The sequence below is a fragment of the Mirounga leonina genome, unplaced genomic scaffold, assembly GCF_011800145.1.
Source record: "Mirounga leonina isolate KUSES-001 unplaced genomic scaffold, KU_Mleo_1.0 Mir_175, whole genome shotgun sequence".
NCBI lineage: Eukaryota > Metazoa > Chordata > Mammalia > Carnivora > Phocidae > Mirounga > Mirounga leonina.
The window spans coordinates 14,822,431-14,839,962 of record NW_023270453.1 but is presented as its reverse complement, the minus strand read 5'-3'; the positions used below and the strand labels follow the sequence as shown (position 1 = coordinate 14,839,962).

The 17,532-nt window shown below is 47.1% G+C and overlaps 1 protein-coding gene across 7 annotated transcripts in view; it reads right to left on the bottom strand.

The window, feature by feature from the left end:
* Positions 1–17,532, bottom strand: part of SFMBT2 (Scm like with four mbt domains 2) — a 228,824-nt gene that overhangs the window by 34,371 nt on the left and 176,921 nt on the right. For all 7 annotated transcript variants that reach the window (XR_004682235.1, XM_035021691.1, XM_035021695.1 and 4 more), the window contains 4 exons: positions 13,182–13,295; positions 10,625–10,667; positions 8,665–8,735; positions 6,406–6,545 (listed from right to left, as the gene is read on the bottom strand). Coding sequence is in view for 6 of the 7 variants with exons in the window: in XM_035021691.1 (XP_034877582.1) it covers positions 6,406–6,545; positions 8,665–8,735; positions 10,625–10,667; positions 13,182–13,295 (368 nt within the window). In the remaining variant the exon portion in view is untranslated. The remainder of the gene's footprint in view (positions 1–6,405; positions 6,546–8,664; positions 8,736–10,624; positions 10,668–13,181; positions 13,296–17,532) is intronic.

The window sequence follows — 17,532 nt, the reverse complement described above, 5'->3', positions numbered from 1 at the left end:
AAATAATAAAAGACTTAACCTTTGCCAATCTTCCCAGACACCGGCCAGCATGCTGCGAAGTCCGGCTTCACAGGTTATGTGAGTGTGTGTGTGTGTGTTACAGTTCATGCCCGCGCACAGGCTTGGCGCGTTGTTCTTTACGAGCTGGTGTTCAGCATAAGCTTAAAACGGCAGCAACAAAACCACCACAGACTATCACCACGAGGCATGTCGCCATCTTGGGTTCTGCTGACTGACTTAACCAGACGTCACCTGGGCAAGATTTTTCCTCTGTCCGACGTTACCCCAGAGCCTGAGTCCTTGATATGAGGCCATGGTCGTCCCCGCTCTCGTCACCCACTCCACCACCTTCTCTCATTTATACTGATGAACACACAGCTACTTTGAAGGAGAAAAGTTACCTTCGCGTGCAGTATGGCATCATTTATGTGAACAGCTAAGGCTGCTTTGGATTTCTTATGTTCTGGGTTCCCACATGAAGTCGTTCCAGTTTTTAAGTGAAAGTTGTGATAAGTAGCCAAGAACAAATGCTCAACGATATATAATGAAGGGGAAATTCAAACAAGTCATCACAGAACTCCCCAAACGTGGGAAATAAACACTGTAATCAAAACCAAGAGACTGAGGGAAATAGCTTCATGCGTCAACCATGTGGCGGAAATATAAACCACAAGCTCCAAAGGAGGCCGAATTCCAGACCGCCAGGTCCCACTGGAAACTTCTGAGGTGGGGCGGGTGGGCGTGGCGCTCACTTTCCCCCTGTGGGGCACTCACATCACTATTTGCAGGCAGGCATCTCTGACGGGGCAGGGAGGAGAGGCCGGTGCGTGGCAGGGACTCAGGAAACACAAGATTCCTCTGGAGGCTCCTGCTCGAGCCAATGCCACACGTCTGTGAAGCAGAGTGCCATCAGCCCAGGGCCCAGAACCCTCAGGAAGGGCATGTCTGCAAGCTTGCCTTCTGCGTCAGACCCGACGTTCAATATTTCAACCCTCTGCTGTGATGTCTGAAACCCCACTGCACATGACTGCCTTACACTGGCTATACCTCATGGGCGGCGGGGGGGGAGGTATCAAAGTCAAGAGATAACTGCCAGATGCCTATCAGGTGGAGGTCCTCCATCCCCACCAGCCAGGGAGAAGGGGTTTGTGATCCCGGGTCCTGAGCCCCAGCACAGGAAGCAAGACCAGGAAGACACCACGGGGTACACAGAAAGCATCTCTTTCCATCCTCTTACTTACTGCCCGAATAACACATGGCCCTGCTCCCAGATTTACAAACCACATGCCTACGACTCCCACAGACCCCAGAGAACACAGAACCGGGGTATTATTCCAACATAACCAGGCATGGATTTCTGCCATGTATCTGCACCTGTGTAGGTTTGCTAGGGTGAGACAGGCCGAGAGGGAGAGAGACAAGGCCCCCTCCCCTATCTGCAGGCAGGCCGTCAACTCACCAAGGAAGGGGCCGCCTCTCTTGCTCACCGTGACCCCCAGCTCCAAGAACAGTGCCCACCTGGCACGAGGGTATGACTGGTGAGTTCCCGGGGCCTGAACGAATGCACGGAGGAAGGACTGTGTTTCATTCCCTGCCGGGTTCCAGCGCTGGAAGAGTCCCTGGTGTGGCGCATGCTCAGTGAGTATCTGCTGCATGTGGAATAACCCAGCACCTTCGTATCCGAAACACCCTCGAACGGTTGCGGACAGCTGAAAAGAACCACGCCCGGATCACAGTGGCACCCTGCAGGGCCCTCACCACTTCCTCAGCACTTGCTGGGGCCACAGAGCTATGCAGACCACAGAAGCAGACCAAAGGACAGAGAGATCTCATTCCGCGAAGGTGAGCGCTCCAGTCTCCTCCAGGATCCCTTTGCCGCCTGGTGGCAACCCTGTCCAGCAGCCCCAGGCTCGGGCATCGGCACCGGGCACTCACAGCTCCCGCTCATGGGCACAGCCACCCTCTGCAAAGTTAGACTTCTCACCACCCGGTCTCTGCGAACAAAGGCAGGCCTCCCTGGTCATGCCTCAGCCTCTGCGTCCCCGGACCAGGCTGCCATGAAGAGTAGCAAAGTGACTGTTTCAGGTATGTGAGACAGACAGACAGTTAGATAGATAGACAGTCAGATGGATAGATGGATGGATGGATGGACGGACAAATAGGATAGAAATGATAAACAGATGATAGATGACAGATGAGTAGGTGGATGGATGAATGCATGGACAGACGGACGACAGAGATGACGATGGATAGATTCAGGGTAGAAGATGGCTGGATGGACAGGTAAGTGGGTGGGGTGGGCGTGTGCACACACGCGGGCTTCTGTATCTCACTTTCGTCACGAACAACGTCCCTGCCTTGGCAGAGCAGAAGCTCCATCTAGCCTTCCGTGTTTGATGTTATCAGTCTACTCCGCTGTATTCAGCCTCATCTCCACATCAGATCCAAGTCCAGGTCCAGGGCACAGGTTGGAGGAAAAGAAAAAGCCACGGAAGCGTATCGCTTCAGACAGTTTCCCAAGTGTCCAGCATTCGGGCTGCTTTCTCCTAAGCCTTCTATTAAAGCCTCAGGAAGAAGAAAGGGAAGAGATAGGCAAGGGCTATGCATCTACCTATTCACAGGAAAGCGCATCTGTAAATGCTCAAAAGCAGCATGTAAAGCTTGGATGGGTGATTTCTGCTGTCGAGCCAACATGGATCCAGAGCTTCTGCTGTGTCACACATCCCAAAGTGATGTGCAAAACGTGAAAAAAGACTCCTACTAGAGATTCCCCCCTGGACATGACATTTCTATTGCTTGCTAAGACCACAGGTTACATATGGGTAAATAACTCAAGCCAGGTAACATTTCAGAAAAACCACAGGTGCTCCCCAAACCCGTCAGCCATGCTGGGACGTCACCCCGGTACGTGGCCTGCGTATCCATGGATGTCAGCATCGCCATGAAAACGGAGACTCTAATTCCTCCTGAGCCGGTGTTTGCAGAGTCCCTTCTGCTGGCAGGACTTTTCATCGCTGGGCTCATGGACATGAGTGAGGTTGTGAGATGTTCCACGCTCACTCCTCTCCTCTTGTGCTCGTGCTGGTCTCTGCCTCAGACCCGGACACAAGCACACAGCACCCTCCCTCACTATGTGGTGCAGGAAGGCAGGATCACAGGCCTGGCCATTCGGGAGATCACATCTGAGGTATTAGCAGAACCTCCCCCAACACCTCTTCGACACAACACCAACATTCTCAGCAGCAGAAGCGCCGGGACACGCAGACCTCGTCAGCGGACCGAGGGCCACACAGATCTGCGGTCCACAGGTCTTCAGGAGAACCTGGTGCATTGCGGCAGGCGTGGGGTGCAGAACTATCTGGGATAGGAAAGGATGCCCGGGGTCCCATAAAATGCCCCAGCCTGACGGGCCGTCCACAGGCTCAACCTGTCCCCATCCCCTCAGGACCTGCTAGTCCTGGGTCCCTCGTGGGGATGACAGAGTTGGATGGGCCCCTCACTGGCTCTGCCCCCATGCACACAGGTCAGCCTCCCCTGAGCAGACCAGAGGGAAAACAGCCATCACTCTGCATTTCCCAAAGACCTGAAAACCTTCAACTGCTAACACCACTGACGGCCTGAAAAGCAAACATGCTCTGTCTTTGCTCCAATTACCTCGTTCTCTTTAAGTAAAATGCAATGTGAAACCACAGAGGTTCTGGTGCTGAAGGAAGCACATTAGCATAAATATTGGCTTGCTGGAACTCCCATTTTTCTTGCACTCACAGAACTGAAGTGCTTGCTTTTTTTTCCCTTCTTCTTCTGCCTCATGCATTTTCTGAACATCAGCAAAAAACTAGTTTTGTCATCAGAAAACTGCTCTGGCCTGGCTTTTGCATTTGGCTGCCGGCACCTATCGGGGAATTGATCGGGGATAACCACTGTTGACTCTAAAAACTCACGTACGACAAAGAGCCAGCTCCCGAAGACAGGCTGAACCTGGGACCAGCGTGTCTGCGAGCGGAGCCGGCAGGTGACCGGGGACCGCAGGCTGATCCCTGGAGCTTGCCGTGACGAACAGCCCTGCAGGCAACTTCAAAGGCACCCACCGGTTCACCGCATTTCTGCCAGGCCTTCCTGTTCCTTTCTGATCACTCCTGACAAAAACAGGCTCACACATAGGCAGGCATCAACGTACCCACAACCCACTCTCGGGCCGGACTGCGGAGGGTAGTGCTCGGTCCAGGGGTGCGATTTCACGTCGTCATGGGAATCCTGACCCGGAGTCCTGGTTTGATCTCTTCCTCAATCCAGTCCAACATCTTTGGGAATCCGAGGTCAGTGCCGCCTCATCCAGAGCCGACCAGCGGTCCCTCCACTGACCCTCATCACCTTGGCCTTTCAGAGGCACCCCTACCCCTGGACCTGCCTTGAGCACCATCTTTCTGTAGTGACGAATGTCTCATCTGTTAGACAGGTCAACCTGCCACTTCGGCTGGGCCAGACCTGCACTGATCACTTTCGGGAGGCAGGGCCCAGCCGTGGGAGGTGAGCTGCTTTAAATGAAAGCAGGTCCCGGCTGCTCAGAACACCTGGCAGGGGCCCAAGAAAGGCCCGCCCAGATCTGTGCCCTTTCTGTGTCCATCCTCCTCCGAGGTCCTTACACTTGAGGTGCCGTAAGCCTTCTTTCCCGATCTTCCTGCCTTCATCCCAGGGCACCCCGATACCCCAGGCCTTCCGCATGCAGGCTGCCCACACCTCCTTCCGCACAGACTGCAGGGGACTCCACAGGACCTCGACACACCCGCACCGGCCCCGTTGCAGGACCTGAGACGCTTGCCACTCTGCAATACTAGACCTGCCTGCTTGTCTGTCCCACACGACCGGAACCTCATGAAGGACAGGAACATTTATAGGCTAAATGCTCCCAAGTAAATAACCACAACAACGGCCCCGCCAGAGTGTCTTTACAGAGTTTCTTCTCAACTACAACTTCAACTTTCTCTCTTAAAGGGATTTTTGTTTTCTGAACATGTAAGTCTTTAACTGCTAACTGCGCAGACGGCCTAGGAAAGCAAACACGCTCGGCCTCTGCTAAAACGATCTCATTCAAGTAGAATGACGTCTGAAACCATGTGGAGGTTCCCGAGGGGATGGTGCTCGCACAGGTCGCTCAGAGGGCTCCCGTCCTCCGCAGTGGGAATCTGCACTCCTCACAAGGCCAGAGAAGGCCTCACTCAAGCTACCCCGCTACCCAGGCCTGCCTCACCCATCAGGCCGCCCAGATCTCTCGTCTGTTCTTTTCAAAACAGGATGCACTCTTCTATACCTATGAGTCACCCCCAGCCTAAGGACCCATACTCCTTCCCCGGACACCCACCTGTGAGCTGTGGCTGTGCTCCCACGTGAGGTGCTCCTCCCTTTGCAAGCCAGAGCAAGGATCCCTTACCATCTGTTTGTCACTCCCTCCCCTGTGCTCCCAGAGCGCTCTGCTCTGCGCCCTGAGTGTCCCCCCCAGTACACCATACCTTCAGCCTAGAATTAAGCCATCTCCCCAACAAGGCTGCAAAGCCCCAATAGGCCGAGGGCAGACAGGGCTTGTGTTCGGACCCAGGACTTGGCACAGCGCCTGCCTCCGAGCAGTGGCCTCACAGACATGTGTTCAGTGGATGAACGGATTGTTGTGTCCCGGGGATTAAAACACATTCATCATGGTACAGTAGCGATGAGGAAGATCTATGTGGGGTCCTCTTTCATAAGAGAAAACACTGACATGTGTGAAAAAAGCAGAGATCGAGTTCCAAGAATGGTTCCAGGATTCCAAGCCATGTCCACACGGGGTCTGTGGCGAGGCTATAAAAACCTCCATCAATGTAACAAGGATTCACCTCTCTCTGCAGGTCAACCCCCAAAGGCAGGAAGAGAAATGGGAAAGAATACCATCAAACTGATGCGCGGCCACGACACAAACTTCACACAAGTGCCTGGAGCCTGAGCTGGAGCCTCCTCCATGCAGACGCATGCCGGCTACGGCCGACGGAGGGGAAAGGCCTTGCGGCTCCTGACGCCGCCAACGGGCGGGTGTCTATCCTTAAGAGCAACTTCTCTCACCCATCCAGGCTTACTTGCCTCTTGAGAGAAACCTCCAGTCTGCAGTCCTGGGCCCTGACCCACACACAGCCCTCAAACCCACTGCAAGGTTTCCCCGGACTCGGGGGAGGAGGGTGTAGTCCCCCCACCCTCTTCCCCACTCTCCCCCCCCGCCCTCCACTGCTAGCCTGTGAATTTTTCACGGGCAAGAACGCTATTTCCCATCTTTGCCTGACCAGCTCCAGCCCGATCCTGTTATGTCCTTCAGAAATTCTGTCTACATCTTGGACACCCTGTGGAAATACCCCGACGCTGACCCCCGTGCGCATGCCTTACCTCTTTCAGAACCAGCACACATTTGCCTGGTCCCACCGACTGAGGTAGCTCTGCGATTCTCCCTTTGTTCAGGTAAGGGCCTGAGAAACACCTGTGGTTGATAAAAAGCTGAGGACAGCAGTATTTTCCGTTGACAGTACCTGCGGGGAAGAGCACCACAGCTCACGCTTTAGGAGCCAACAAAAAAACCTGCTTAATCCACTTAGTTGGCAAAATTACCCAGAGGCCCACTGTGTCTTAATATCAGAATGTCTTATAAATACAGTATCTTAGAAATTCGGGTTATTTTTTTGCTACCATATAAACGAACTTCTCTGTTTATGATGCAGGATTCAAGACACACGAAAAGATGCTAAAACCAAGACAATGACAACTAATGTACCACTGTGCAGCTAATAAAAACAAAAAACAAAACAAAAAACAACCCCAGCTCTGGAGCTAAGCTCTCCTGGGTTTTCTACTCTAGAAACTCCTCCACCTTCTCTTCCCCTTCCCTGAACCTGGTGTTTATCATTCCGACGCAGGCCTATAAACTTGACCACACACACACACAGGTAGATGTGTGTCAACAAGTAATGCATGGTATTTCGGATATTTTAAAAATATTCCATAAATGGTTTTCCGCAACATTTTGTTTGTTCGACCTGCAGTTTCTAAGATCCACCCAAGTCGGTACACGTATATGCAGAACGTTCATCCACCTGTCACTTCTGTGCGTGACACCATTACATGAATACAGCACAAGCAGCAGCCCATTCTCCTGCTGATGGACACTCAGTCATTTCCACTTGCTCGGGAATTACCGACAGTGCTCTGCTGAGGACAGCTGTAAACATCGGCTTCTGCTTATGGGCAAGAGAGCTTTCCAAGTATATCACAAGGAGGGGACCTGCTCGGCCACGGGGTCTGCATGTCTTCAGTTGTCCCACACGTGATCAAACTGATCTCCACGCGGACAATCTCAACCTACACTCCTATAGGAGGTGTGGCCACTGTTCCACATCTAAGCCAACACTAGACATGGCAGGGCGTCTTCATTTTGCCAATCTCATGGACGTGCAATGTACTTCCCGTGGACTGAATCTGCATTTCCTTCATTGTGCTTTCAACGTAGCAGGTTGCTGGGCTAGTTGTGTCTCAAAGGGCCATGGGGAAACGTGGAAGAATAAATGGTAAGGTATTACCCTAAAGCTTCCTGATGTCTGTAACAGGGTTCTGCTGTCAGCCAAGACTCGCCCTCCCCCACAATACCCCAAGCTAAGCTCCGCTAACAGTGGTGTCTCTGTTAACAGGACTGTCCTCATAGGACTTCAACTAAGAACCAATAGGGAACGAGGGAGAAATGTTATTTTTGTGAGGGTAAGACAAAAGGAGTAATATAACAATTATAGACTCTGAAAGAAGAGCTGACATGGTTCTTTTAAAACCATTCTGAAGTTTGAATTCTATACAACAAAATTAGGCAAAAGAATTATGTCCACAGCTGCATATACATGGAAATTTTTTGGTAGGATTACCCTACCCAGAACTTTAGGAAAAAAAACAATTTTAGTAAGTCTACTCATAAAAATGCTCTCCTTACTATAACTTTGACTGCTAGGATTCTTCCATGGCATATAGCTTAGAATCCTGGAAGAATTCAGAGCAGGTTTCCCTTTGGCTAGAAAACAGAATTCGTAATCAAATATATTATTTAATGTACAAACACATCTATAATCAGATTTGTTGTCAATGGGGAATTCACATTTGTGTTTTCAAAGGTTTTAATGTAAGATATAGAACTTTACACATTAAAAGACATATATTATTCACTCTCAGCTTTCAAACACAGAGGGTTTTTAAGGAACAATTCAAAAGCCCATGGGGACTTAAATATTAACCAGTAATGAAAAATGCAAGTGGGATGCCATAAAATGTCAAAAAAAAATGAGTGCCTAATAATGATATTTTCAATTCTTTCTCCTTGCACATGACCATCCACAACATACAACCCTAACTGGGCCCAAATTTCCAAGGAACACATGGACTCTTCTCCTGCAGACTGAGAGAAGCGTCTAGAGCTACTGACCAAGAGACAGAAGAGGCACAGAGAATCTGGTTTAGAAATTTTTTGAAAAGTAGGTATGTGTTAATAAGTAGCAACAGAGACAAGGAGAATGAACTTAAAGTTGAAATATTCTTATATTAGACCTAAAAACACACGCATGTCTCCACTCCCAAATTGGGACGGGACAGCCAGCCGTAAGTGGGCTCATTTACCTGAGGTGTCCAGGTGAGAGAATAAACAAAGGTCGTGAGGTATTTTCTCAACAGGCACTGTGGATGGCAATCTGTTGATCAAGAAAATACAACTATCACGGGTCGCACACTTGAGAAGGAACTCAACTAATGAAATAACTAATTAAATTAATTAAACTAATTCCGAAGTCTTTCCACAACTTAAAGCGATTATCACAGAAATCCAAGCACACAGTAAAAGAGAGGATGCATATATGTCAAGCAGCAACATCAGTACAAACGTATCCGTTTCAAAGAGGTCGTCCCCAAATTCTTGCAATAACCCTAAGAAGCCAATGGCATGTCTGCCCCTCAGGTTGTCATCCCTAATCAGCGATGTTCTTCCAGGAGGCTCCTGGCTTGTCTCTTACTATAGAATTGTCATAATGCCCTTCATTATATTTTAGACACAAAGAAACATCAACTCGCATGGATTTTAACGGAAGTCAGACCTCTCTTCAATAGAAGAAACTAGTACTTTCTACAAGCTAGTGTCTGAGAACTGCTTGTGTGGGTCATGGCCACACTAAAAAGACCTTCAAAGAAAGCCTATGAACGGATGGGTCCTAGAATGAGAAGTAGGCCCAGCCTAGGGCAGAGCTTTGTGTTACAGTTCGGTAAAAAAGTTGCTGAATAAACATTAAAAATGTAGCCATGGGGGAAAAGAGGTGCGTTGGTTTTTACAGGGTACCCAGGAGGGCGGTGTGGAAATCACACCATTGAAAAATGACACAAGTGCAGAGCAAACCATCACAAAATCTCAGTGGGGTCATCTTCACACTGGCTCTCAAAGTGGGGTCCCCACACTAGAGGACCGGCACCACCTAGAAACTTGTTAAATACACAGATGCTCAGGCCCCACTAAAGACATCCTGAGCCAGGGAATTTGGAGATGGGGACCCAGCAGTGTGTGTGTTTTATCGAGCCGTCTGGGTGACTGGTGCAAGTGCAGGATGGGGACCACGGATCCACGGGCCATAAATTGAGGAGCTACAAAATCGGATTTGGATTCAATGATGGGACCATTTAATTCTTTGCTCTCGATTTCAACGTTATCCAGACCAAACTGGAGTCAGATTATTAACCTGCTACACTGTGTTTAGACATGCATGTATGGAAAATGCCCACAAAACTGTTATTCACATTTGAATAGCCATGTAGTCATTATTCAATTTCATTTTAAGTTTAAACCGGGTATCCGAAAAGATCAAATTCATTTCCACCAGTGTATTTTCATTAGAAAACAGAACCACCTGGCAAAGGCTGTGTATTTTAGTGTACCTTAGCTAATCTTCAATATATAAAAATGCTACTAATGGTGAGAATTTTTCAAAAACATACTGCACGTATGCACACTGCCTGATACCCTCCTTCTCCCTAAAATTACAACTGAAATGGGGGAGAACTTACATTGACTTAACCCTGTACAACCCACACAATTTTTTTTTCCACAGGAAATCTAATTTAATCTTCATGAACCCCCTGAGAAACAGGTGTTTCACAAAGAAGGGCGTCGAGATGCAGAGCATTAAGCAGCTTCCTCAAGGACACCTTGCTGGGGGCTGGCAGAGATGGCCTCGGACGGCAGTCTGCCTGCCAGGCCGGCCACGACCCATGACGCCAGCATGCTGAGTGTGGGCAGGGACAGCGACGCGTGGCCAGGGGGGCCTCAAAGAGGGCTTTCACTATCAAGGTGTGAGGCCAGGATGCCCTCCAGCTGGAACGGAAGAGAGAAACTGCAATCCGGAGAAGAGATCCCTAGAAGAGGCGAGCCCGTGTCTTCCATGTAACGGGTGCACCATAAACAACAACAGGTATTTCTGGCTATCATCTCTGTGAACCCACTCACTGATAAAAACGGCCACACTTCCTTATTCTCTATAAAGACAGTTCTATATACCATCTAAGTTTTGGGGGAAAAAAACAAAACACAAAAACTTACTGTTTTTCTGGCTGCACAACTGCAATCTTTCTCTTCTTTTGTGCTGTAAAACAGGCAAGAAAGGGCAAAAGGACAGTCAGTTTCATTCACGAGTTGGGCAAAAGCATTTTTTTTTAAATGTCTTCATGGGGGCGCCTGGGTGGCTCAGTTGGTTAAGCGACTGCCTTCGGCTTAGGTCATGATCCTGGAGTCCCAGGAATGAGTCCTGCATCGGGCTCCCTGCTCAGCGGGGAGTCTGCTTCGCCCTCTGACCCTCCCCCTTCTCATGCTCCCTCTCTCTCTCATTCTCTCTCTCTAAAATATAAAATCTTTAAAAAAAAAATGTCTTCAGGGAAAACTGTGTCAGTTTTAAAGAAACAATTTAAACACTGGAAAGTTATTTCACTCATGCCACAACTTTATCTTATTTTCTTCCAGCATTAAAATAAACTCTGACTCAGGGCGCCTGGGTGGTGCAGTTGGTTGAGCATCTGACTCTTGGTTTTGGCTCAGGTCGTGATCTCAAGGTCTTGAGATCAAGCCCCATGTCTGGCTCTGCGCTCAGCGGGGAGTCTGCGTGTCCCTCTCTCTCCCTCTGCCCCTCCCCTTCATTTTCTCCCCCCTTCTCAATCTCTCTCTCTAAAATAAATAAATAAATCTAAAAGAGACTTTGACTCATCAGAAATGAAGTCTAAATAGAATTTACTGCATTTAATGAGATTAAATGGATCACTATGTTTATATCCTTTGGATAAATACCTAGTAGTGCAATTGCTGGGTTGTAGGGTTGCTCTATTTTTAACACTAGCTACTTTATTCTAAAATATGCTTTTAATAAGAAAGAAAGAGGACACGAGACAGGAGTTTCTGTCTGAGGCACAACTAAGACCGAGGGGACCAGCCCTACCCACCACTAAACCCCGGGAGCACCTGACCTGGCTCTCAGGCCAACTGAACCAAGAATCTGTGGCACTGTGAGAGGACAAAAACAGAATGCCCTTGAGATTGAAAAAAATTATTCTATGCTCAAAATTTTAGAAATATGTTAATATGAGGACAATATATTACTCTCATTGGATCAGATTCATTGAGCAGTATGGTGTATGGGAGAGAAGAATCCCTTAAAATCCACCTGTGTATAATCTGGGCGACCTACTTTGTTTCACACAGACAATGCACCATCCTCCTCTTAATGGATGTGGAATAGAACTGTCCTTCAAACTGCTGACATCAGGGGACAGGAAGCCAACTATAGGACGGAACTCCCTTTTCTAGTAATTTCCTGAGCATCTACATAAATGAACCCTACAGTAGGATGCTAGAAAGTAAAGCTAGCATACAAATTACAAAAAGAAAATACCAGAAATATCTACTTCACAAAAAAATCAAAACCCCTTATTTTTAAGGACTCGTAACTTTATTTTCAATTTTTTAATTTTTTATTTAAATTCAATTTAATTAACACATACTGTATTACTAATTTCAGGGGTAGAATTTAGTGATTCATCAATTGTATATAACACCCAGTGCTCATCACATCACATCCCCTCCTTAATGTCCATCACCCAGTTATCCCATTCCTTCCACCCACCTCCCCTCCAGCAACCCTCAGTTTGTTTCCTGTAGTTAAAAGTCTCTTTTGATTTGTCTCCCTCTCTGTTTTCATCTTATTTTATTTTTCCCTCCCTTCCCCTATGTTCATCTGTTTTGTTTCTTAAAGTCCATATATAAATGAAATCAAATGGTATTTGTCTTTCTCTGACTTATTTCGCTCACCATAATACCCTCTAGTTCCATCCATGTCATTGCAAATGACAAGATTTCATTCTTTTTGATGGCTGAGTAATATCTCATTGTATATATGAACTGCATCGTCTTTATCCATTCATCTGTCAATGGACATCTGGGCTCTTTCCATAGTTTGGCTATTGTGGACATTGATGCAATAAACATTGGGGTGCAGGTGCCCCTTCGGACCACTGTGTTTGTATCCTTTGGATAAATACCTAGTAGTGCAGTTCCTGGGTCATAGGGTAGCTCTATCTTTAACTTTTTGAGGAACCTCCATACTGTTTCCAGAGTGGCTGCACCAGCTTGCATTCCCACCAAGAGTGTAGGAGGGTTCCCACTCATGCACTCTCTCTCCCCCTCTCAAAAACAACAACAAAAACAACAAAAACCAACAAAAAAACCCACATAGTATTTAGCTTAAATTTTCTCTAATCAAAATAATGAACTATAAATTGGGAGTGAAGACCTATTTTATTTTATATATATTTATATATTATTTTATACAATCTTTATAGATCTTAGTATATTTATATCTTATCTCTGCCACTCTGTGATGCTCACCTGCCTTATCATTATGACTTAGCCTGTCAACCTGTGAGGTGCTTCCAAATATCCATCTCTCGAAGATACTGAAAACATCCACAAGATAAAAATATTGGTGCTCCGTGGTAAATCTAACACAAGGTCTGTTTTTTACAACCTGGCTACAGTCTCTTCACAGAACTGTCTATTTACCCCCCCAAGCCCCGCATGTTGTCCACAGGGCTCCCAACTGGACGATACTCACAGACTGTTTTGTGTGGTGTGGTCAGAGGGTAAGAGTTGGCTTCGCACCAGCCCACGGGGAAGATGTCCATGGACTCCACGTCGACAATGAACTCTGGAGTAGGAGTCTGCAGACCTGCATCGGAAGAGTCAAGACAACAGGTACAGACTTTACCACAGAGACCCGGAAGAAGCGAGCAAAGCACAAGCATCCCCGAGATGAGGACCACACTCCCCGGGCCAGTCAACCGAACAGAGTCTGATGACAGATACCAGCACCTGAAATACCAAACAGCCGGAGCACGAGGGGTGCAAATAAAGTGGAGATCCAGAGAATCCAAGCTACTTTCTACTGCGCATGGGCGGGGGGCACAGGGGGGTGCAGAAAAACTGGCAGAGAGAACAAGTACGCCCCTTTCCTAAAAGTACCTTTAAAACGAAGGAAACGGGCCCGAGCTGGGGTGGGGACCACAGCACGCGTGTGTAAGCCACCAAGACACACTTCATCCGACACCAAGCAAAGGTCAACCTTCAACTAAGAAAAGCTACCATCACTGTGAAAAGGAGCTAGTTGGGCACGGCAACTCGGGTTCTGAGCAGGACACACAGAAGATAAAATTCCTCTAGGGAACTTGCTCACTCATCGGTTTGACTGCAGTTCCTTATTTTGACCTCTGCTTGTGGCCTGCAGACTTTCATCATGTCACACAAAAGCCATCACCATGACTATCATCCTAACTTTCTTTCTCCTTAATTCTCCCATAATTTGAAGGATATATAAGCTAAAAGAATGAAAGCAGGTTTATGGGGATTATTTCTCAACACAGTTGAGTGAATGGATATCATTTCTGTCTCCTATTATGACTCAAGCGATACTCAACCTACTTGCCAAAGAGACCATCAAATACACAAGATGACATCCAAAACAGACAAGAAGTGAAGAAACTCTCCGGGTGGCTTCCAATGTGGAAGTGACTGCCCCTGTCTCGGAGGGCACACGGCTCTCCAGTGGGTCCTCAAGCTGTTTCCTCATCTTTGGACTCACAAAAATAGCATGTGTTTCTTAGCTACTTAACAATTTTGCTAACGGGCTGAATTCATCTACAACATACATTTCTATCGCCAGACTTACATTTAGGTACAATTAAGATTTTCAAGGTCAAAGTAGTACTTCGAAAGGAAGCATAAGGTGAACTTGATAGCCTGCTCCTTCCTGAATCATGACTTTCATCTTCCAATATTCTGCTGGTTCAAACATCACTTGGTATTAATGCTTTAATATATACACTTCCATAACAACGTATACAGTAATAGATATATACGGCTGTCTTTACCATACTTTAAAATTCTTTGATCATGCTCTCCATTCAAAACAAATATTTATGAGCTACAACGTGTCAGCGACTATGTCCTCAAGAAAGTTATAACCCTGCCTTCCTTGCACTTTCAAATCTAACCCATTAAGGCATCTACTAAATAAGAACAGATGGAAAAGTGGGTTATTTATCTCCCAGGAACATTTTCCTGACCGTGAAACTTTTCTAAACTTATTCTGAATGGTGGGTACTGATTCCTTATGTCCCTTTATCAACTTTATGCATCTAGATACATCTGTCTGGACTCAGAATATAATCTTTTTAAAAAATAACCCATTATTTTCCACGACCAGGAACCCACTAGCTTACAAAATGATCATAGCCAATGCAGTTTATCCAAGGCGTGATTATTGCTAATTGAAAAATGTATGTGATTCTCCTTGATTATTCTATGATTTCCAAAATTACCTATGCAAAGCCTAGTGGACTACTGCAAGAGTCTTACCATTTTAGAGGACACCCTCTGTGAACAACACAAGACCATGCTCAACCTCGGACGTCATTTCAGCCGCATCCGTCAATATGGATTCTATTCATTCATCCTTATCCAGAACCTTCATCTCAAAATCAATCAGGAAGCCTCAATCTCCATCTATGGGGAAGTACTTAAAGAAATCATGGTACACTGTATGACAGGATATTCTGCCACTATAAAAAAGGACGAGAAACCTCTTTGTATACTCATATCTAAGGATGTATATGTATACGTTGAGTCAAAGAAAGGCAGAGTATGGAACACTGCGTATATATAGTATGCTACCATCTGTTTAAAAAGGGGGAAATAACATATATTTATATGTGCATAAGACAAATCTGGAAGAAAGTGCAAAATTCTAATACAATGGGCGTCTGCTGGTAAGGAGCTGAGACACTGAGGGATGGAGGCAGGAGTGGGAGAGAGACTCTGACCACGGATACTTTCATGTATTCTTGGCCCTTGCGAATGAATCAACTAATTTACAATCACAACCTCACTATCACCACAATAACCACACAACACAAAACGCTCCGAGAAGAAAAAAAGAGTCTCATGCATGGACCATACTGCCAGAGAGGCCAGATTAACGAAGGGCAAGTGACCTTAATAGGAAATAAAACCAAACTACAATGAATCATTTCGCTGCTAAGAGGACAAAGATGTTCCATATTCACAAAGCATATAAATTTGTAAGCATCACTTTGGAACCTTAATATAATTCTGCCATGTGCCATATCCTGAGACTGCGTCATCCCCTCAATGGATACTGTTCCCTTCCACAAAGTTCTACCTGCCCTCTGAAAGGCAGAGGCTTTGGGAAGAGAGTCGGAAGGAGCCCCACACCTCCATTAAGAGGTGGGAAGGGAAGAAAGGCAAGAGGTACTTAGAGAAGCAAGTTAGCCTTGCTCAGTACCCTCCTTAAAAGTCAAAGGCCACAGCAAATTGTGACGGGCTCGAGCGTGCGATGGAAAGATAAGGCCCCAGAGGAGAGAAAGTGATCGGTGATCCGGGAGCGAGACTGGGCACCGGAAACCCCGGGGGCCATCCGTCCGGCTCCTTCCATCTGCAGAGGCCCATCTACAAAACCAGACTGTCATGTCCCTTCATCAGCTGTGGGGCCAAATTCCCAAGGAAAAAAGAGACAGGCAAAACTGTGGGCAGCAATACCAAGATGTGATAGGAAACAGGCAGTCTGAAGGAAAACAACAGAAATGGGATCAAATGTGTGTGTGCAGAGAGAGACGCTCACAGGACCGCAAGCACAAGCAAGCCCTGACATCGGCCCCGGCACTTGGCCAAATGTTTAATCCTTATAAGGGATATGGACCAAATACATCCCCATTTTACAGATGAGTAAGCTGAGGCACAGAAGATCAAAGAGCAAGTGACGGATCCAGGATTTGACCCTAAATAATCTAACTCTAGAGGCATTGCAGGTGGCCTTTTCCTTTCTTTCTCTTGTTTTTGCTTCTGGTTTGGGTTTGGATTGGCTGGGTCTGTTTAGCATCTGTCCCATTCCTATTCAGGCCCCACATCCCTCCTGCAGAATTTCCCGGATGAGGCAGCCACTGGCACCTCCCACAAAGGGGAAGGAGCCAGATCTGCCCTCTCTGCGGGCAAATGACAACAGAAAGGTAGTCAGTCAGAAATCACATCCATCATGACGGCAGCTTGAAAGCCCAAACCCTGTGTGGGTTCATGCAGCAAAGCCTCTGGAGAGGCGATCCCCCAGCCCCCTCCTCAAAAGCCTTCCCCCAAATTCGCATTTTGCCTAAGACAGCTGGCCCAGTTCTGTTGCTGATCACCAAGGACCCATTTAATCGAGCATCAGCTTTGGCCACAAAACAGATCTGGGAGGATTAAAAGCCTCTGCCCACAGACAGTTCCCACTCTACGACCACCCTCTTTAATGTTCAGGAAACATTGCTCTCAGCCCCTGATCTGCTGAAGCAGCTTCTCCCAAAATTGTCTCATGCAGGCCATACCTCCTTTTAAGATTTTAAAACCACCCACACTGGCTTGAAATATAATTACTTTCACATTTGCATTTTCCCTTGTTTGATTTTTGCAAGTCTCTGCGAAATGCTTATTAACCAACCTGACTTTTCCACAAATTACAGAAAGGCTTAAGGGGCAGTTTTCCGCACCTGGTGTCCTATCTATAAGAGGTCACCTCAACAGGAGTTCCTTTAAACCATGCCACACCCTGCCCATTAGATCTTAGATACCTTTACAAACCCTAGCACATAGAAGAATCATCTGGGGAGGGTGACGATAAAATGCAGACTCCCATGGGGCCCCTGGGTGGCTCAGATGGTTAAGCGTCTGCCTTCAGCTCAGGTCATGACCCCAGAGTCCTGGGATCAAGCCCCACATCAGGCCGCCCGCTAGCGGGGAGCCTGCTTCTCCCTCTCCCTCTGCTGCTCCCCCTGCTTGTGCTCTCTCACTCTGTCAAATAAATAAAAATCTTTTAAATAAATAAATAAATAAATAAATAAATAAATAAATAAATAAATAAA